Source organism: Dendrobates tinctorius, unplaced genomic scaffold (assembly GCF_039654945.1).
Source record: "Dendrobates tinctorius isolate UK_male_01 unplaced genomic scaffold, ASM3965494v1 ptg000062l, whole genome shotgun sequence".
NCBI classification, from domain to species: Eukaryota; Metazoa; Chordata; class Amphibia; order Anura; family Dendrobatidae; genus Dendrobates; species Dendrobates tinctorius.
In genome coordinates this window covers 32,742,574-32,764,453 of record NW_027361730.1, presented here as the reverse complement: position 1 = coordinate 32,764,453, position 21,880 = coordinate 32,742,574, and the positions used below count along the sequence as shown (strand labels likewise).

The following is a 21,880-nucleotide window of genomic DNA, read 5'->3' as shown; positions in this document are numbered from 1 at the left end:
AAGAAAATGTTGGTTACTTACGTGGACAGACTATAAGATTTTGTAGTGATTCCATAATGATTGTGATTGGAGTTGCTCGAATTTGGAAAAACAATTGTTCTGATTCATTTTCTCCATCAGAAACTTTGAAGAAGAATCCCCCGTTCAACTCTCCTAAGCAAAAGGAAAATAAAGGACTTTAATTTAGTTACTTTGTAGTTAATTCCATTCTTTATTTTACTGGAAGAGCTTTTCCTATAGCTCCCCAAATCTTTTGTTTTCCTTACATCCATTTATTGATATTTATAAGTTGCTCTATAAGGAGATTGAACATCATTGAATAGTTTCCTGACTGACCTGGCGTATCGATACATTATACATGGGTGGCCTTATATACTCTGCAGCAGCTGCTGCAGGAGAAATGGATCTTTACAATGGCTGGGGATCAAGGAAGCCAGATCAGCTACGGTAATTGCTCTACCCATTTAATTTTAAAAGGAACTTATCTTGTGAAAATTTATAGAAAATAAATTTGATAGAAAATATATTTTGGATAATTACAAAAATAATTACAGAATTAGGGGAAACATATCTAGGGCATTATGCAACTTTTGTCACATATTTTAGCACAAACTGTATACCCACTTTTTGCTTATCCTCTCTATTTTTAAAATTGACAAAGTGTTGGTCCAATAAATTTGCTCTAATTTACAGCAGAGTTTGGCAAAAATTATAAAGAAAATGTATGCCAGTTCATAGGAGGTGAAGATTTAATTTTCTTGTGATTGGTCAGGTAAGTATGTTCCAAATTAAGAGACGTATGCCTATAAATAAATTTGGTTCAGTTTACACCTGTACTCTGCTATTTAAGATTGGCACATGAAGTGCCAGAATTAGTAAATTTCCCTCATAATCTAGAGATTAAATGCTCCCAAAATATTACTACTGTTTTCGATTGTGGAATTATAGTGCATATGTCTTCCTCTAATCAATGACATATCCTTTGGCTTCATCCATTCATTGACCATTTTACATCCCGAAGGTTATTTGTTAACAGAATTGTAATGATTGGAATGGTGCTACACTGGCATGTTCTGGCACAACAATGGCATGTACAGTGGGGAAAAAAAGTGTTTAGTCAGTCAGCAATAGTGCAAGTTCCACCACTTAAAAAGATGAGAGGCGTCTGTAATTTACATCATAGGTAGACCTCAACTATGGGAGACAAACTGAGAAAAAAAAATCCAGAAAATCACATTGTCTGTTTTTTTTCATTTTATTTGCATATTATGGTGGAAAATAAGTATTTGGTCAGAAACAAGCAATCAAGATTTCTGGCTCTCACAGACCTGTAACTTCTTCTTTAAGAGTCTCCTCTTTCCTCCACTCATTACCTGTAGTAATGGCACCTGTTTAAACTTGTTATCAGTATAAAAAGACACCTGTGCACACCCTCAAACAGTCTGACTCCAAACTCCACTATGGTGAAGACCAAAGAGCTGTCAAAGGACACCAGAAACAAAATTGTAGCCCTGCACCAGGCTGGGAAGACTGAATCTGCAATAGCCAACCAGCTTGGAGTGAAGAAATCAACTGTGGGAGCAATAATTAGAAAATGGAAGACATACAAGACCACTGATAATCTCCCTCGATCTGGTGCTCCACGCAAAATCCCACCCCGTGGGGTCAGAATGATCACAAGAACGGTGAGCAAAAATCCCAGAACCACGCGGGGGGACCTAGTGAATGAACTGCAGAGAGCTGGGACCAATGTAACAAGGCCTACCATAAGTAACACACTACGCCACCATGGACTCAGATCCTGCAGTGCCAGAGGTGTCCCACTGCTTAAGCCTGTACATGTCCGGGCCCATCTGAAGTTTGCTAGAGAGCATTTGGATGATCCAGAGGAGTTTTGGGAGAATGTCCTATGGTCTGATGAAACCAAACTGGAACTGTTTGGAAGAAACACAACTTGTCGTGTTTGGAGGAAAAAGAATACTGAGTTGCATCCATCAAACACCATACCTACTGTAAAGCATGGTGGTGGAAACATCATGCTTTGGGGCTGTTTCTCTGCAAAGGGGCCAGGACTAGGGATGGGCGAATCTACTCGTTAGGACTCGTTACTCTGCGAGTAGTAGGGGACTCGTAGGAGTCGGTACTCTGCGAGTTTCCAAGCGATTACTCGCACAGTAACGAGTCCAATGCAAATGAATGGCAATCCTAGTTTTTGCAGAGTTTCTTAGCGATTTTGTGTCAGCAGCTGGACACAAAATCGCTAAGAAACTAGGATTGCTTGTATTAAACTGTGAAAAAACTAGCTAGGAGTTCTCTCTCTCTGTTTTGCAGCGATTCCTGTGCTGGGGGATTCTTGTGCTGGGGAGGAGGAGAATGGGGATGCGAGTTTTGCAGCGATTCCTGTGCTGGAGGGGAGAGAGAGAGAGAACTCCTAGCTAGTTTTGTGTGTCCTAGCTGGACACAAAATCGCTAAGAAACTAGGATTGCTTGTATTAAACTGTGAAAAAACTAGCTAGGAGTTCGTTCTCTCTCTCTCTCTCTCTCTCCTCGCATCCCCATTCTCCTCCTCCCCAGCACAGGAATCGCTGCAAAACAGAGAGAGAGAACTCCTAGCTAGTTTTTTAACAGTTTAATACAAGCAATCCTAGTTTCTTAGCGATTTTGTGTCCAGCTGCTGACACAAAATCGCTAAGAAACTCTGCAAAAAAAAAAATCTGCATCCCCATTCTCCTCCTCCCCAGCACAGGAATCGCTGCAAAACTCGCATCCCCATTCATTAACATTGGACTCGCTAGACTTGCAACGAATAGCGAGTTTCCAAGTCGGACTCGTTACAGCCTAGCGATTCTGAATATTTCAGGATTCGCCCATCCCTAGCCAGGACGACTGATCCGGGTACATGAAAGAATGAATGGGGCCATGTATCGTGAGATTTTGAGTGCAAACCTCCTTCCATCAGCAAGGGCATTGAAGATGAAACGTGGCTGGGTCTTTCAACATGACAATGATCCAAAGCACACCGCCAGGGCAATGAAGGAGTGGCTTCGTAAGAAGCATTTCAAGGTTCTGGAGTGGCCTAGCCAGTCTCCAGATCTCAACCCTATAGAAAACCTTTGGAGGGAGTTGAAAGTCCGTGTTGCCAAGCGAAAAGCCAAAAACATCACTGCTCTAGAGATCTGCATGGAGGAATGGGCCAACATACCAACAACAGTGTGTGGCAACCTTGTGAAGACTTACAGAAAACGTTTGACCTCTGTCATTGCCAACAAAGGATATATCACAAAGTATTGAGATGAAATTTTGTTTCTGACCAAATACTTATTTTCCACCATAATATGCAAATAAAATGAAAAAAAAAAACAGACAATTTGTCTGAGTCTCAGTTGTCTCAGTCTCAGTTGTCTCAGTTTGTCTCCCATAGTTGAGGTCTACCTATGATGTAAATTACAGACGCCTCTCATCTTTTTAAGTGGTGGAACTTGCACTATTGCTGACTGACTAAATACTTTTTTTCCCCACTGTATATTGGCACAACTATCGGATTCATCCACACATTTTTACTGCCTATTACTTATCTTTTCTTATGGATTTAAATTATATTCTACAAGTACTGGCATGCTTCTCATTATATTACTGGCCTATTACCCCAATTATATCTGTCTAATCTGTCTATCCTAGCTTGCACTCATTTTAGAGGTATTTCCAGGAATACGTTTTTTTTAATGCCCATAGGTATCCACTAAGTAAAAATAATAAAATCAACTATACTTCTCCTCTGTGGTCAACAAACACTATAAACATTGACAGATAACCTATTCCTCAAAAACCACTTTACCATTCATTCACCCATGTGACTGAAAAGATATAGACCAGATATGTCTATATACTTTGATAGTTGAGGCATCTCACCTTTATGCGTGAACTGTACCATTCCCAGTTCCAAATCTTTTTGTGAAAAGCTTAAAACTCTACCAGGAAAGCCCCTCACAATCACATCTCCATTGGATGGAGGGATGAAAGAATATACAATGTCTTCAGGAGCGGAGTCGTCATCAATAGCGTGTAGGATGTCACTGGTGATAATAGCATTGTCACCTTCCAGTATCTAGCATTCAAACAAGAAATGTTATATCTACAGTAAAATTAACATCAATATGTCAAGTTTTATCACTTAAAATGTATATTTTTAATATGAAGGGTAAAATGTTGAGTCTTAATACTAAATATAGAGTGCCATACAGCAAAATATCATGCAAAATCAAACTACAAAGAAAAAAGTCAGTATGTGAAATGAGGATTAGAAAATACTCTCATAAAATACAGAAAACTAATAAAAATAGTGCCAGAAAATTATCAATTTTATTCCAAGGCACATATAGGACCATTTAAAAACAATTAATAAAGCAGAAGAAAGGGCTAAATATTACCAAGAGTCCACACCAGACCTGGGCATAGTGTGGCCCGTGGGCCACATTTGGCCCTCTGGCCGTTCCAGTCCGGCCGACGGACTGATACAGCCAAAGGGCTAAAACTGGCTCACGGGTCACACTGGGCCCTCCCCCGCTGCTCGTTGTCACCACTCTCCGTGTCCTCATGCAAGCAGCAGTGAATACATTGGTGGAGGACGAAGCTGCTGGCTCCATCTTGCACCAATCAGCTTGTGAGCCAACAGACACGATGATGTCATTTAATCACATCAGCTGTGCACTGCGGAGAGTCAGTGCATTGGAAAGAGCAATGGCAGTGCACCAGAGGAACAGAAGCAAGGCGAGTATGTGATGGTGTTTTTTTTTATTCATACAGGTTTGTTCATACTGTACATAGGCAGCTATGTGGGGCTCATGCTGTATAGAAGAGGCTGTGTGGGGGCTCTTTCTATATATATAGGGACTACATGAGGCACAGGCTGTATATAGGGAGGCTACATGGAGCACACGCTGTATATCAGAGACTACGTGAGACATGCTGCATATCGGAGGCAATGTGGGGCACATGCGGCATATCTGAGGCTACATGGTGCACATGCTGCATACCAAAGGCTACGTGGGGCACAAACTGTTCATGGGAGGCTATGTGGGGACTCTCATACTGTATATAGGAGGCTGTGTGGAGTCTCTTATGGTATACATGGGTAGAACATTGGGGAAATAAGTATTTGATCCCTTGCTGATTTTGTAAGTTTGCCCACTGAAAAAGACATGAACAGTCTATAATTTTAAGAGTAGGTTAATTTTAATTTTGCATAAATTATATAAATTTATTTGCATTTTGCAGTGAGAAATAAGTATTTGATCCCTCTGGCAAACAAGTCTTATTACTTGGTGGCAAAACCCTTGTTTGCAAGCACATCAGTCAGACATGTTTTGTAGTTGATGGTGAGGTTTGTGCACATGTCAGGAGGAATTTTGGTCCACTCCTCTTTGCAGATCATCTCTAAATGATTAAAATTTTGAGGCTGTCGCTTGGCAACTCGGAGCTTCAACTCCCTCCATAAGTTTTCTATAGGATTAAGGTCTGAAGACTGGCTAAGCCACTCAATGACCTTAATGTGCTTCTTTTTGAGCCACTCCTTTACTGTCTTGGCTGTATGATTTGGGTCATTGTCTTGCTGGAATACCCAGCCACAACCCATTTTTAATGTCCTGGCGGAGGGAAGGAGGTTGTTACACAGGATTTTACGGTACATGGCTCCATTCATTCTCCTACTGATGCAGTGAAGTAGTCCTGTGCTCTTAGCAAAGAAACACCCCCAAAACATAATGTTTCCACCTCCATGGTTGACAGTGGGGACAGTGTTCTTTGGGTCATAGGCAGCATTTCTTTTCCTCCAAACACGGCGAGTTGAGTTAATGCCAAAGAGCTCAATTTTTGTTTCATATGACCACAGCACCTTCTCCCAATCACTCACAGAATAATCCAGGTGTTCATTGGCAAACTTCAGACGGGCCTGCACATGTGTCTTCTTGAGCAGGGGAACCTTGCGGGCATTGTAAGATTTTAATCCCTTCACTACCAAGGGTGGTTTGCACGTTAACTCCCGGGCCAATTTTTACAATTCTGACCACTGTCCCTTTATGAGGTAATAACTCTGAAACGCTTCCATGGATCTCGGTGATTCTGACACTGTTTTCTCGTGACATATTGTACTTCATGTTAGTGGTAACATTTCATTCAAATAACTTGTGTTTATTTGTGAAAAAAACTGAAATTTGGCGAAAATGTTGAAAATTTCGCAATTTTCCAACTTTGAATTTTTATGCCCTTAAATCACAGAGATTCGGCACACAAAAAACTTAATAAGTAACATTTTCCACATGTTTACTTTACATCAGCATAATTTTGGAACCCAAATTTTTTTGTTAGGAAGTTATAAGGGTTAAAAGTTGACCAGGGATTTCTCATTTTTGCAACACCATTTTATTTTTACGGCCCACATCACATTTGAAGCCACTTTGAGGGGTCTGTATGATAGAAAATACCCAAAAGTGACACCATTCCAAAAACTGCACCCCTTGAGGTGCTCAAAACCACATTCAAGAAGTTTATTAACCCTTTAGGTGCGTCACAGGAATTTTTTGAATATTTAAAAAAAAATTAACATTTAACTTTTTTTCACAAAAAAAATACTTCAGGTTCATTTTTTTTATTTTACCAAGGGTAACAAGAGAAGTTGGACTGCAAAAGTTATTGTGCAGTTTGTCCTGAGTATGCTGATACCTGATATGTGGGGGAGAACCACTGTTTCGGCGCATGGCAGAGCTCAGAAGGGAAGGAGCGCCGTTTGACTTTTTCAATGCAAAATTGGCTAGAATTCAGATCGGACGCCATGTCACGTTTGGAGAGCCTCTGATGTACCTAAACAGTGGAAACCTCCCACAAGTGACCCCATTTTGGAAACTAGACCCCCCAAGGAACTTATCTAGATATGTGGTGAGAACTTTGAACCCACAAGGGCTTCACAGAAGTTTATAACGTACAGCGGTACAATTAAAAAATCATATTTTTTCCACAAAAATGATCTTTTCACCCCCAATTTTTATTTTCCCAAGGGTAACAGGACCCTAAAAGTTATTGTGCAATTTGTCCTGAGTACGCTGCTCCCCCATATGTGGGTGTAAATGACTATTTGGGCGCATGGCAGAGCTCAGAAGGGAAGCAGCGCCATTTGACTTTTTAGGCTGGAATTGAGATCGGACACCATGTCGCGATTGGAAAACCCCTGATGTACCAAAACAGTGGAAACCCCCCACAAATGACACCATTTTGGAAACTAGACCCCCCCCAAGGAACTTATCTAGATGTGTGGTGAGCACTTTGAATCCCCCAGTGCTTCACAGAAGTTTATAACGCCCGGGCTTGAAAATAAAAAAATCGTATTTTTTCCACAAACATGATCTTTTAGTCACCAATTTTTTTATTTTCCCAAGGGTACCAGGAGAAATTGGACCCCAAAAGTTGTCCAATTTGTCCTGAGTACGCTGATATCCCATACGTGGGAGAAAACTACTGTGTGGGCACACGTCGGGGCTCAGAAGGGAAGTAGTGACGTTTTGGAATGCAGACTTTGATGGAATGCTCTGCGGGTGTCATGTTGCCTTTGGAGAGCCCCTAATGTACCTAAACAGTGGAAATCCCCCATAAGTGACACCATTTTGGAAACTAGACCCCCTAAGGAACTTAGCTAGATGTGTGGTGAGCACTTTGAACCCCCAAGGGCATCACAGAAGATTATAATGCCCGGGCATGAAAATAAAAAATCGTATTTTTTCCACAAACATGATCATTTAGTCCCCATTTTTTTTTATTTTCCCAAGGGTAACAGGAGAAATTGGACCCCAAAAGTTGTTGTCCAATTTGTCCTGAGTACGCTGATACCTCATATGTGGGAGAAAACTACTGTATGGGCACATGTCGGGGCTCGGAAGGGAAGTAGTGACATTTTGGAATGCAGACTTTGATGGAATGGTCTGCAGGTGTCATGTGCGTTTGGAGAGCCCCTGATGTACCTAAACTATTGAAACTCTCTACAAGTGACCCTATTTTGGAAACTAGACCTCCCACGGAACTTATCTAGATGTGTGGTGAGCACTTTGAACCCCCAAATGCTTCACAGAAGTTTATAACGCCTGGGCGTGAAAATAAAAAAATCATTTTTTTACACAAAAATGATATTTTTGCCCCCAATTTTTTATTTTCCTAACGGTAACAGGAGAAATTGGACCCCTAAAGTTGTTTTGCGATTTGTCCTGAGTAGGCTGATAGCCTATATGTGGGGGTAAAACACTGTTTGGGTGCATGGCAGAGCTTGGAAGGGAAGGAGCACCATTTGACTTTTTCAACGCAGAATTGGCTGGAATTGAGATCAGACGCCATGTTGCATTTGGAGAGCACCTGATGTGCCCAAACAGTGGAAACCCCCAAATTTTAACTCCAACCCTAACCCCAACACACCCCTAACCCTAATCTCAGCCCTAACCCTAACCCTAGCCCTAACCCTAGCCCTAACCCTAATGGGAAAATGAAAATAAATACATTTTTTTTAATTTTATTATTTTTCCCTAACTAAGGGGGTGATAACGGGGGGTTTTATTTACTATTTATGGCGGTTTTTATATTTGGCAGCTGTCCCACGCTAAAAGACGCTTTTTATTGTACAAATAGTTTTTGCATCACCACATATTGAGAGTTATAATTTTTCCATATTTTGACCCACAGAGTCATGTGAGGTCTTATTTTTTGTGGGACGAGTTGACGTTTTTATTGGTATCATTTTCAGGCATGTGACATTGATCGCTTTTTATTCTGATTTTTGGGACGCAAAATGAACAAAAACCAGCGTTTCATGAATTTCTTTTAGGGGGTGCGTTTACACCGTTCCGCCTGCGGTAAAATTGATAAAGTGCTTTTATTCTTCGGGCCAGTACGGTTACAGCGATACCTCATTTAGGTTGTTTTTTTATGTTTTGGAGCTTTTATGCAATGAAAACAAATTTATATAAAATATTTATTTTTGCATCGCTTTATTCTGTGAGCTATAACTTTTTTATTTTTTTGATGATGGCGCTGTATCATGGCTCATTTTTTGCGGGACAAGATGACGTTTTCAGCGGTACCATGGAAATTTATATGCATCTTTTTGATCTTGCGTTATTGCACTTTTTGTTCGGCGGTATGATAATAAATCATTATATTTTGCTTCGTTTTTTATTTTTATTTTTTAAGGGGTTTACTAAAGGGGTTTACTAATGAGACAGTTTTATAGGGCGGGTCGTTACGGATGCGGCGATACCAAATATGTGTACTTTTATTGTTTGTTTTGTTTTATTTCCAAAAAATGAATTTATTAGGGAATATTTTTTCTTTTTAATTTAGCGATTTTTTAAAAATTATTTTTACACTTTTTTTTTTTAACCTTTTTACATTGTGCCAGGGGGGACATCACTGTCCTGTGACAGATCACGAGTTCATTAACAAGTTCCCTCGTGTAGTTTTAGGCTGAGCTATCACCTTCCTCATGATGAAGGATACCCCACGAGGTGAGATTTTGCATGGTACACCCAGATCAATGTCGATTGACAGTCATTTTGTATTTCTTTCATTTTCTTACTATTGCTCGAACAGTTCTCTCCTTTTCACCCATTGTCTTACTTATGGTTTTGTAGCCCATTCCAGCTTTGTGCAGGTCTATGATCTTGTCCTTGAAATCCTTAGAAAGCTCTTTGGTCCTGCCCATGTTTTAGAGGTTAGAGTCTGACTAATTGAGTCTGTGGACAGGAGTCTTTTATAAAGGTGACTATGTAAGACAACTATCTTTAATGCAGGTAACAAGTTGATTAGGAGCGTCTAACTGGTTTGTAGGAGCCCGAACTCTTAATGGTTGGTAGAGGATCAAATACTTATTTCTCACTGCAAAATTCAAATACATTTATATAATTTATACAATGTGATTTTCTGGATTTTATTTCTTATATTCTATCTCTCAATGTTAAAATTAACCTACCCTTAAAATTATAGACTGCTCATGTCTTTGTCAGTGGGCAAACTTACAAAACCAGCAAGGGATCAAATACTTATTTCGCCCACTGTATGCGGGCTGTTTCAGTTTACGGACTTATACGGTTTATAAGGGGCTGTGTACAGGCTCTTGTGGTACTGTATATAGGGCATGTCAGCATACTTAATTCTGCTCAATATTGTCACGAACGTGGTTTGTGGAACCACTGTGCCTCGGACCGCGGAGAGCCTGGAGGGGCGTGACTAAGCAAGCACCAGACTGTTCACTAGAGCCTCTGAAGGTAAGGTTAGATGTGGCTCCCGATGAACGCCAGGTGCCATTCCAGGACATTCCAGTGGATGCGCAGCTGCTGGACCCAGTAGCACAGACTGGATGGTGCAGCAGGGTCTGCACTGGAATGCAGCAAACAGAGTCTGCACCAGAGTGCAGCAGGGACTGGTATGCAACCTTACACAACTTAGACTGCAGAACAGGAAGGTTGCTCAGGCACCTCCCCAGTGGGGGAGGAGGCAATATATACATAATGCCCCACAGCCATTGGCTGGGAAAGAAATAGCAAGTGCTCACGCTGGCCCTTTAAAAAGGCAGGAGCACGCACGCTCTAAGCACATGGCTGGAAGCTCTGCTGGAAGCATGCAGAGCATAGGGAAGGGAAGAACCAACCGCAATGCGCAGTGCGGGTGAGTGAAGTGACATGTCAGAGACCCTGCCTGTCAGAACAGGGATCCGGCATGGTGCTAACAAATATTAAGTCATACAATTAATATTAATAGAAAATAATTATAATTAATGTTAATATTGAGCAGAATTAATTTTAGCCTGTTGGTTCGGCCATCCACAACATTCACAGTTTCTCAGGTGGACCCTCAGGATAATTAATTGTCCACCCATGGTCCACACCCTAATAAGTGCACAATTCAGAAATCTTTCCCTTCGGACATAATAGTATAAGGTTAACAACCCCAGATATCAGAGTGATGTAGGCAGAATTAATACTTAATAAAGGAAAAAACTAGTATACAAAGTGAACCTACAGCACATGGAAATAAGAAGAAGCAAGGTACATCCAAAAAACAAGGTCAATGGAGAGGAGAAAAACATGTCACCCATGCATTCTTCAACCATCAGTTCCGTCCTTGTTTGGTTCTATACAGTATGTGCCTTTTATTATTTTTGTCATTTACTTTTGGCAATTTTATGAATTCTTTGAGTATACTGAACAGTGCTCATATCACAAACACCCTTTTTTCTTTCATTGGTTTTATAATGATACAATATGCAATGATACCAAGAAAAAACATTTTTAATTTTCTGAAGTTTCCGAGGACAGTACACATCCGCTTTACAATACTGATGTGTTTCTGCCCCTCCCTACACTTGCATCAATCACCCTGGTCTCAGATTCCCAGGTCAGTTTTCGGCAAGGGCTCACATGACTTGTAGCAGGTGGATAATTGATGGAAAGGTGGGAGGAGAGAGACAATAGTCTCCTGCTGCAGCGGTAAACAAAGTAATAAGCACCGTATACAGCTCTGTACACATTGGTAACCAGGATAGTGATTGCATGTGTGCAACTAGGGCACGTACAAATTACCCATATGAAACATGAGCTGAGCACAAAATAATCCATAAAGTGTGATGCGGACGTAGAGCTGCTTTATCATAGTTATAAGTATCCGGATATGATGCAAGGGTGAAATATGACATTCTGACGGCCACAACACAAAAACTACAGAACAATCAGTGTCAGTACATGCAGTATTGACCATACCTGGTGGCTGTCATTCATTGGAGCCATGTTTTTATCCACAGGGTTTTTAATACTGCTGTTTCTTTTATTGAAAAATGTGGCAAATCTGTGATGGGTAGGGCTTGCTGAAAGCATTGCACCAGCTGCTGCAGGTGATTATTTCCACATCCTCAGTACACGTGTGAACATACCCTTAGGCTGGGATCTCATTTGCGCTGTTTGTGACAGATGGAGTAGACAGATGTATTTTTCCATCAGTCATCCAATCCATGGTCCACCTATCTATACTAATGGACTTTGATTTAGATATTTGATTACCAAATGCAATTTTCTGATGTCCTGTGAAAGAAATAAAGTGAACCCAATGTGTAGCATGTAAATACTCTATATCTGGATGGATGCGCTATCATACTGGAAGCTCATCATAGCTTTACTGCTGACAATACAGGCAACTTTCTGCTAAAAATATCTCTTAAATTCATGTGTAATTACAGGGACACATGGGATGGAAGGGAACACTAAGGCTAGGGCTACACGGCGACATGTGTCATGCGAAACTGAAATGTCATTGTCACATCCAGGACAAGCGTTAGGGGCAGGCAGACCAGTTAGCTGTCTAGGGCCCCTGCTCCTCCATGGGCCCCCAGTCAGTGGCGTGCCGCTAATAGCGCCATACCACACAACCGCTATGTGGCCCGTGAGTAAGAGGGGCTTGCTGTCGCTGCCCCCCTCCCCCCTGCATTTAGCTTATGCCGGTACAGTTGAAAGCAGTGATGGAGGAGAGAGTGTCAGACGACGCTCCCTCTCACATCACTATGCCTCTGCCTCAGCAGCGTGTACCAGCAGTGGAGCTGATGAGATGCTCTGCAGAAGCCAGAGCAGCAGGGGAACGAGGAGGAGAGGTAAGGTGTTTGTGTGGGGGCTGCACTATACTGTGTGTGGGGAGGATGCACTATGCTGTGTGTGGGAGGGAGGCTGCACTTTACTGTGTTTGTGGGAGCTGCATTATACTCTGTGGGGGCTGCACTATAATGGGTTTGTGGGGGCTGCATTATATTGTGTGTGTGTGTGTGTGTGGGAGGGCTGCATTATACTGTGTGTTGGGGAGGGGCTGCATTATACTATGTGTGGGGCTGCACTATACTGTATGTGTGTTTGTGTAGCGGGCTGCATTATACTGTGTGTGTGGGGGGGCTGCATTATACTCTATGAGGGGCTGCATTATACTCTATCAAGGACCATTGGGAGAGCAATATACCATAGGTACTATATGGGATCTGCATTATACTGTATCGAGGACTACCTGTACCCATCATTCTTCCTCATCAGGTGTAAAGAGGCCAGGAAACAAGCGTCAAACGACTTCATTATTGTCGATCACGCTTGATTAGTGGCCTGAAGTCAGCATGTAAATACAACAGAAATGTTTCTGTGTGATGTGTAATATGTTAGCATTTGGGGCTCCACTTTGTCTAAAACCGGCCCTGCTGATATCACATCTGTTAATTTCTCATCATGGTGCATTGTGACCAGCAACTTCCTGCAACACAGAGTCACAAATATTTTCAAATGTGTTGGATTTTCACAAGTTACAAGCGACTTATTTACTTCAATGAAAGTCACATGCGACTGCAACTTATGTGTGACTTATATATTAGTGAGATCTGAGTGCATACAGGGAACACAGCAGTGTGTACATACATTAGACAGGGTATACATCTGTGTGTGTACATGTATATAGACTGAGCTGTATACATACAGATAGAGGTGAGAGAGCTGGGGATGCTAGGAGAGCTGGCAGCATTCACAGACGAGTGAGCTCTGAGAAATTAAGCCCCTCTCTCCCATGCAGCAAGCCTCACCCACCCGTGCGGAAGATCACGCCCCTACCCGGCAGTTTCTAGAGCCCAGAAGTGAGGGAGAATCTGGCATGAAATCACAGGAAGCAGGAGCTGTGAGCAGAAGAGTAGTTCAGGTTACAGTTCATGTTCCAGAAGGATTTGAAAAAGCAAGGTATTGTGAGGCAGTGACTGGTGTCACATGTAGGGGGCGCTGTTTTTTCCCCCAGGATGTGCACAGAGACATACTGAGGCCATGGGAGTGCGTTGCAGACACAGGCGTAGCTGTGGTTGCAATGCAGAATAAGGGCAGAGTCAGACAGCCTATAACTCATGTGAGAATCGCATCGAACTGCATGGACTGGCCCGGCACCTCTCCTGACCTGAGCAAGACAGCATGATGGATTACTATGTAGCTGTAATCACATGTGCCGGGAAAGGTCAGAGAGGCCCACCGCCTGCGCACTGCAGTACTTGGCTCTGCCCTCAACAGGGCAAATCAATACACATGCGCTGGAGCCATGACAAGAAGCAAGGAAGATGACGCCATCGCATGAAGATGGGAGGTGCTGGACCCAGACCTGCGACACCCATCGGACCTGCGACACCCATCTAGAATGCTGTAGATAAGTCCCGAAAGGCAGTGGTCGCAGCTTACTGCATAAAAACGAGGTGACAGGTTTCCTTTAAAAGCCCTGCAGTAAAGGGTTAGGATGTGTCAGGGTCAGTGTTAGTTTGGTCTAGCAAGCGTGCATATCAGAAGGCTCTGCAGAGCTCCACCTGTGTGAGGCAACACAGGAAAGCGGAGCTGAAAGGCCTGGAACTCACAGCGTACACGGTGTTGCAGTCACCCACGTGGATTGGGGTGTTTATTGACTGCAACCCAGAGGATATGGTTCCCGGCTGCGATCCAGAGGATATCATGTGCAGGCTTTTGCTGTGAGTTGAACATTAAAGAGACTTTTGTTTTGAACTTTGCTGGGTCACTGCTTGTCTATCACACTGCATCAACCACGATGCACTACAGTATTTAGTGAAGTGCTTATCTATGGGAGTTAGTCCACATGAAAGGGACATGTAAATACTAACCAATCCCTTTAAATACAAAGCTACAACCTGCAAAAAAAGTATAATTTAATCACTAAGCAGGAGGATTGTGACTATACTTCTATTTAGTATTTTTCATTCTTGGCAGATTTTCACATACTCAGAGAGAATTTACGTCTGCCTAATGCCTTTACTAATAATCTTTTTCCTGTACTGGAAAATTGCCCTATTAGGAGCGATCACTGGAAAATCTGTCATTGAATGTATCAGGGACGCCATTTCCAAAGGCAATGGCATTTTCATTAACATATTTGTCTTAATTGGGGACAACCATATGATTTATGATCAGATTATCACTAATGATAACTTAAATATCCACATTTTCTGACAGACATTGTACAAATGCAGGAACAAGTTGTTTCCATTAATAAGTAAAATACTTCTAATCCCTATAGTCAAGTTTTCCTCCTTAAAAAAAGATAAAAACAAACTATGGTGGAGAGAGCAGACAGCGACAGGCCCAAAACATCACTGCTGTAGAGGAGATTTGCATGGTGGAATGGGCCAATATACCATCAACAGAGTGTGCCAACCTTGTGAAGACTTGCAGAAAACGTTTGACCAAAATATTGAGATGAACTTTTGTTAATGACCAAATACTTATTTTCCACCATAATTTCAAAAATAAATGTGGCCAAATCAGACAAGATGATTTTCTGGATTTGTTTTCTCATTTTGACTCTCATAGTTGTGGTCTACCTATGATGACAATTACAGGCCTCTATCATCTTTTTAAGTGGGAAAACTTGCAGAATTGGTGGCTGAATACATACTTTTTTCCCCACTGTATATTCCAGTCTGTGAAAAGCAGAGTTACACAGCACTGGAAAATATGGATAGGCAAGTACTAAGCCTGATGTGGCTAGCACCATTATCGGTGGAACTGAGGGCTAAGTTATATTTAAAGCATCTTAGAGGAGAATTCTGGTCTAGCCAAGTATACCTGTCTTATTGTTTACCTGCCTCATTAAAACTATTATGATCTTATGCCTTGTACATGCCATGATTGACTCTTAACTCATTAAAACACCACCTTCTCAGGCCCCGGACTAGGCATAACAAAGTACTTCAGTTTTTTCCTAGATTATTTATTTAAAGGAGTATTCTATTTTAAAGTGGTTGTCCACTACTTTAACATTAATGATCCATCCTTAGGATAAGTCATCAATGTCTGATCATCCGACACACGGCACCCCTGCCGATAAACTGTTATTCATGTCGGTGGCGGCGTCCGCCAGCTATAAGTACTCACTAAAGGTACTGTCACACTAAGCGATATCGCTAGCAATATCGCTATAACTTGTGACGTTATAGCGATATTGCTAGCGACATCGCTGTGTCTGATTCTTACCAACGACCCGCTCCCCCGCTAGTTATCGCTGATCGCGCGAGAACGTCCTGGACTGTTTCTCGTCATCAGCTTCCTGCCGTGCTTCCTGCTGTGAGGACGAGCGACGAGCGTGGAGCCTGGCGGGAGGACGTCAGGATCGCCTAGTGTGACAGGTAAGTAGCGACCCCCGTCCCCAGCGATGTCGCTGGTGAGATCTGCCTGTCTGGCAGCTCACTAGCGACCACTTAGCGATGCACCAGCCATCCTGACCGTGTCATATCGCTGGTCGGGATCGCTGGTACATCGCTAAGTGTGACAGTACCTTTACTTGCCAAGTTGCTCCGTCTTCTGATAGTGGCCACCCCAGGCTACTGCACATCTGCCTTGATTTGAATAGCAGGCGGGTGTGCAGTACCAAGCCTCGGCCATTACCAGAAGACGGAGTAGCTCGGCAAGTGAGTACTTCCAGCCAGAGGACACTAACACCGATAACAGCTGATCGACAGGGGGGTGCTAGGTGTCAGATGTTGCTGACCTTTCCTTAGGATAGAACATCAATGTAAAAGTAGTAGACAACCTCTTTAAGACATTAACACAGGATATACCATAAATACCTGATTTTGGTACATCCTGTTTGTGTTGTGTAGACATCTGACCAGTGCAGCCGATCAGGAGCTGCAGTGGTGACACAAACACTTCTGCACCCAGTAATGGGCTGCAGTGGTTACATGCCAAAAGATGAAATAGTGAGACCATGGACAGAACCAGCACTTCACAAGAAGAGTGTGGGTGATCCATAAGCTATACTGTACTGTATTTTGCTTTTTTTATTTTGAAATGTCTTTGCCCATTTTTTTTTTTTTACAAAACATTTGGAGGACAGTCCTTTTTCAACCTATTGTTTATGCTGTTTATCACTTCCCAACAACACCACTGTTTTTTATGAGCCAGAATAGATTTTTTGCATAGCATAGATAAAGCTTCACAACAAATTTTTTAAATTCACAGAAGGTACAAACTATACATATATAATAGAAAATATATCTGTGATCCCTAGTACAAGTTGTTATCTTCAGAGATAGACAGCAACTATACATCATTTGGCTATTTTAGGTAAGTAAAAAGAAGGAAAATCTTGTCATTGTCTTTTAAATAGCCTCTGAGAACAGGAAAACAAGACTTCTGAAGTCAATGTCATCTTATCTGCTTTAGCCCTTATCACTTTTGATAAGGTAATGAAATGCTTCCTGGAAGAAACAACTGAACATTCCCCTGTTATAAACTTGTTTACAGAATTAAATATGGTAAGTTCTCCACCTATGTTCCTTTTTAGAACAATTCTGCTTTGTGAGTGCATTGATAAAAAAATATATTTATCCTGAAAAATTAAAAACAAAAAAAGTCAGACAAGTCAGATAGAGACATGTTAGGTGTATTTAGAAATGAGAGGAAATGGACTTTAAATTCCTTAAGCAGAACACTGAACACTACAGATTTGGGGATTGTTGATTTTGCTCAAATTGCAACGAGACTGAGAGATGCATCATCATGGCCTGACATTATCTCTGGAATGAAGAATTTATGACCAAATGGAATAATGAATGTATTGCTCATTTTTTTTTATTATTAATGGCTTGGATGGAGTATGAGGAAAAGATTAAACTCATTAAACTAGCAAAAGCTGAAAATGTAGAGGAAAAAAACCCTAATATTCTGTATATATAAACAGATGTTACAGATTTTAGCCCACAAGGACCAGGGAATATTTTGGCCTTAATTAACAAACTGTTTTTCAGTTTTATCATTGTGACATTTCAGGAACCAACATTTTATTTATTAATTGATTTTTTTAAACTTGGCTGTATGAAGGATTATTTTTCTTTTTGCCCAATGACCTGTGTTCGTCTATGGCACTATTTTGGGGTACATATAGCTGATTAACTTTCATCTTCGGAGTAAAACAGCTTTCCGCCATTCTTTTTTTTTACGTTGAAAATATTGCACTATTCACGTGGTGCACAAAGTGTTAATTTATTCTGTGGTCAGGATGATTACGGTGATGTTGAATTTATATAGTTTTATTATTTTATTCATTCTTTTGCAATCATTAGTTTTGGTGTTCCCATATAGTATATTGCTGGTCAGCTAAAGATGTTTCCAATATTAAACTGCTCAAAAATAGTAAAGATCTTGATTAGTGAAGGATTCAAGTTGAAATCTTTTATTTATGATGTAAACTGTGTGCGCAAAATAGTTGTGAACAAAATGGCATATCAATGGTCAATGGCCACCAAAATCCTTAACTAATTGAGGACTGGATTCCTAATTACCCTTGAAAATCAAGGTAAAAAAATTAGAATCACAGAAGGATCCAAACTGTGTGAATTTTGTCACTGCAACCCATAAAATGATTCATTATTCTATATGGCCTCCATGCACTCCTGATGGCTGGACATATTACTGATGAGACTGCAGATGGTGTCCTGTGGTATTTTCTCCCAGATCTGGTTTAAGAAGATGGACATACTACCCACGTTCATCCTTGAAGACACATGTATTGTTGGTGCATTCTAATGTGTATTGTGACATACGTTATTGGTGATAGTGTTGTGTTTTTCTCAACAGTAGGGCGACTTAGGGTTAATATTTGGGACTAGCCCAGAGCAGGAGGGGCTAAGGTGAAGGGACAGAGACAATTTCCAGTCAGGAAGGACCCAGTGTGCAGTAAAAGCGGACCTACAATGGCGTGTGAAAGTATTCACCACCTTAGCATTTTTTGTGTTTTGCTACCTCACAACTTAGAATTTCACTGTTTTTTGAGGGTTTGCATCAGTTCATGTACAGAACATGCCTACAACTGTGAACATTAGGTTTTCTTTTTATTGTGAAGCAAACAACAAAGTACAAAACAACTGAAAACTTCAGTGTGCATAACTATTCACCCCCTAAAGTCAGTACTTTGTAGAGCCTCTTATTGCGGCAATTACAGCTGCAAATCACTTTGGATAAGTCACTATGAGCTTTCCCCATCTTGCCACTGGGATTTTTGCCTATTCCTCAAGGTAAAACTGCTCCAGCTTCTTCACGTAAGATAGTTTCCTCTGGTGAACAGCAATCTTCAAGTCTGACCACAGATTCTCAATTGGATTAAGGTCTGGGTTTTGACTAAGCCATTCCAAAACATTTACACATTTCTTTAGCATTATGCTTTGTGTCATTGTCTTGTTGGAAGGTGAACATCCATCCCAGGCTCAAATCACTGACAGACTGAAACAGATTTTGCTCAAAAATATCCCTCTAAACTGCAGCTTCCATCTTCCCCTTGGCTAGGACCATTTTCCTGTCTCTGCTGCTGAAAAACATCCCCACAGCATGATGCTGTCATCACCATGTTTCACTGTGGCGATGGTGTTCTCGAGGTGATGAACTGTGTTGTTTGGTGCCAGACATCGCAATTACCTTGGTGGCCAAAAAGTTAAAATTTGGTTTCATCTGACCACAGCACCTTCCTCTATACATTTGTGGAGTCACTCACATGTCTTTTGGCAAACCCAAAAGGAGCCTTACAATTTTTGTGTGTAAGTAAAGGCTTTTTCTTCCCAATCTTCCATAAAAGCCACTTCGGTGGAGTGTACGGCTTATTGCAGTCATATGGACAGATACTCCAGTCTCTGCTTGGGAACTCTGCAGCTCCTTCAGGGTTACCTTTGGTCTCTGTGCTGCCTCTCTGATTAATGCCCTCCTTGTCCGGGTTGAGAGCATTGGTGTGCGGCCCAATCTTGGCAGGTTTGTTGTGGTACCATGTTCTTTCCATTTGAACATAATGGATTTGATGGTGCTCTGGGGATCATCAAAGATTGAGATTTTTTTTTATAACCCAACCCTGACTTGTACTTCTCAACAACTTTGACCCTGACTTGTTTGGAGATCTCCTTGGTCTTTATATTGTTGTTTGGTTAGTAATGAGTCTTGCTTAATGGTGTTGCAATCTCTGTGGCCGTTAAGAAAAGGTGAGTATATACTGACAGACCATGTGATACTTAGATTGCACACAAATGGACTTCCTTTCACTAAGCATGTGACTTATGAAGGTAATTGCTTGCACTCGAAATTGATAGGGTCTACATAGCAAAAGGGGTGAATACATATGCCAATTTTTAGTTATTTGATCCCATAAATTTAATTTATGGTTATATTTTTCTCACTTTAGTTCATCAACTTAGACTATTTAGTGCTGATGCATCACAAACAAATCGGATTACAAAAATATTTCAACACAGATTGTAATGTAGTAAAATAGGTAAAAAGCCAAGGGGGTGAATAGTTTCGTAAGCTACTGTATGGTCTGACTAGTGCGTAGAGTGGTGTGACATGGATGTCTCTGACATGATTGGAGACCAAGGCTGGGGGTAGCATGATCCTGAATAAAGAGATAGAGGAAAAGAGAGAAGTGACCGAAGTTCAGAGTGATGCACTAGAGAAGGGTACTGTGACAAGACTCCTAGCAGTACGGCCCCGAGTTTATAACCCAGAGAGGTAATGGGCCAGGATGGGACAGAGAATGTGAGATGAATAGAGTGCCCCGTGCAGGAGTTCCAAGACATCCGAGGAAGAGATGCTAAATACCGGCCATATTGGCAAACAAGTTCCCTTAAGAGAGAAAAGGAAGCAGAACCGTGGGTTGAGAATAGGACTGTCGCTTAGTGGACTGTAGTACTGTGCTGGGTAGTGTTTAAGATATAAGACAGCGAGGCAGAACCGAGTCATTCTGAGAGGGACAGGAAGAATGTATGTGAAGATGTAGCTGCATGTGTTAAAGGAAACGTTCAAAGTTTTCACCCTACTATCTAATTTACATAGTTCCCATCTAGTTGCTGTTTATTAAAATCCTGTTTATTGTTGATTGGTGGTCTCTCTCATTGAAGTCCTTAATATCTGGTTCTGACCAACCAAAGTCATCGGTAACATGCTGCGTATAAGGGCACAGCGCCCCCATAGACTAAGTCCACATACCTAGCCAGGACCCCACCAACATGTCGGGCGTAAGAGATGAGTACCTCGCCCACGGCTACTGCCCCGCACCATGTTACACTTGATCACCGCAACACTGAACTACAGAACAGTTTGTGGCACTACTTGATGGCATCTGATGCTTTGATACATAGTGTTCCTGAGGTTGTCAATTGATTCAACTCTCGGGATACTGAGGGCAAGTCAATAGCATTAACGCCTTCATCATTCATGAACTGGCTACATGATCTGGTCAAAGGAGATCGGACAATGTCCTGTACGAAGACAAAATCAGGGCCACTGTATCAATGTTAGGTCTGAAACTCCACCCAAGGAACTTTTTATCACATGGATGTTTGTGTGACCTTCCAAAGATATGCTTCATCAGACCATCACTGACCCACAGTCAACCCAGTCACGCTGGATGATGTAGCAGGCAGCATAATGTTTAGCACAGACTTTTCAGACTCTACCTACTTTCATCTGTGAACAGAACTAGATGCCAATAGAGGATCTGACCAATTTTTTTTTTCTCTTTCAAATGCGAATAAAAATGACAGATGCTTGGACTGAACACAAGCCCCCCTACAGGACTTTAGACCCTCACAACACCATGACAAGTTAGCCAGGAGCATGTGCACTATTAAAGGGAACCAAGTTACTGTCACCAGGTTATTCCCATATAAAGTAGGACCAGCACCTTTCTAGAATGCTGTCTATATGTTCCCAATGCATTTTGCAGAGTAAAAAAACAGATTTTATTATACTCAGCTACGGCGGGGTCTGATTTGATGGCTGTCGCTGGTCCTGATCCGGCGCCTCCTCTTTTC

The 21,880-nt window shown here is 41.6% G+C and overlaps 1 protein-coding gene across 1 annotated transcript in view; it reads right to left on the bottom strand.

The window, feature by feature from the left end:
- The window catches only part of CSPG4 (chondroitin sulfate proteoglycan 4), a 172,529-nt gene that overhangs the window by 6,022 nt on the left and 144,627 nt on the right, over nt 1–21,880 (bottom strand). The window contains exons 6-7 of the mRNA XM_073579488.1: nt 3,910–4,105; nt 22–153 (exon numbers count right to left, since the gene is read on the bottom strand). Of these exons, the coding sequence (XP_073435589.1) occupies nt 22–153; nt 3,910–4,105 (328 nt within the window). The remainder of the gene's footprint in view (nt 1–21; nt 154–3,909; nt 4,106–21,880) is intronic.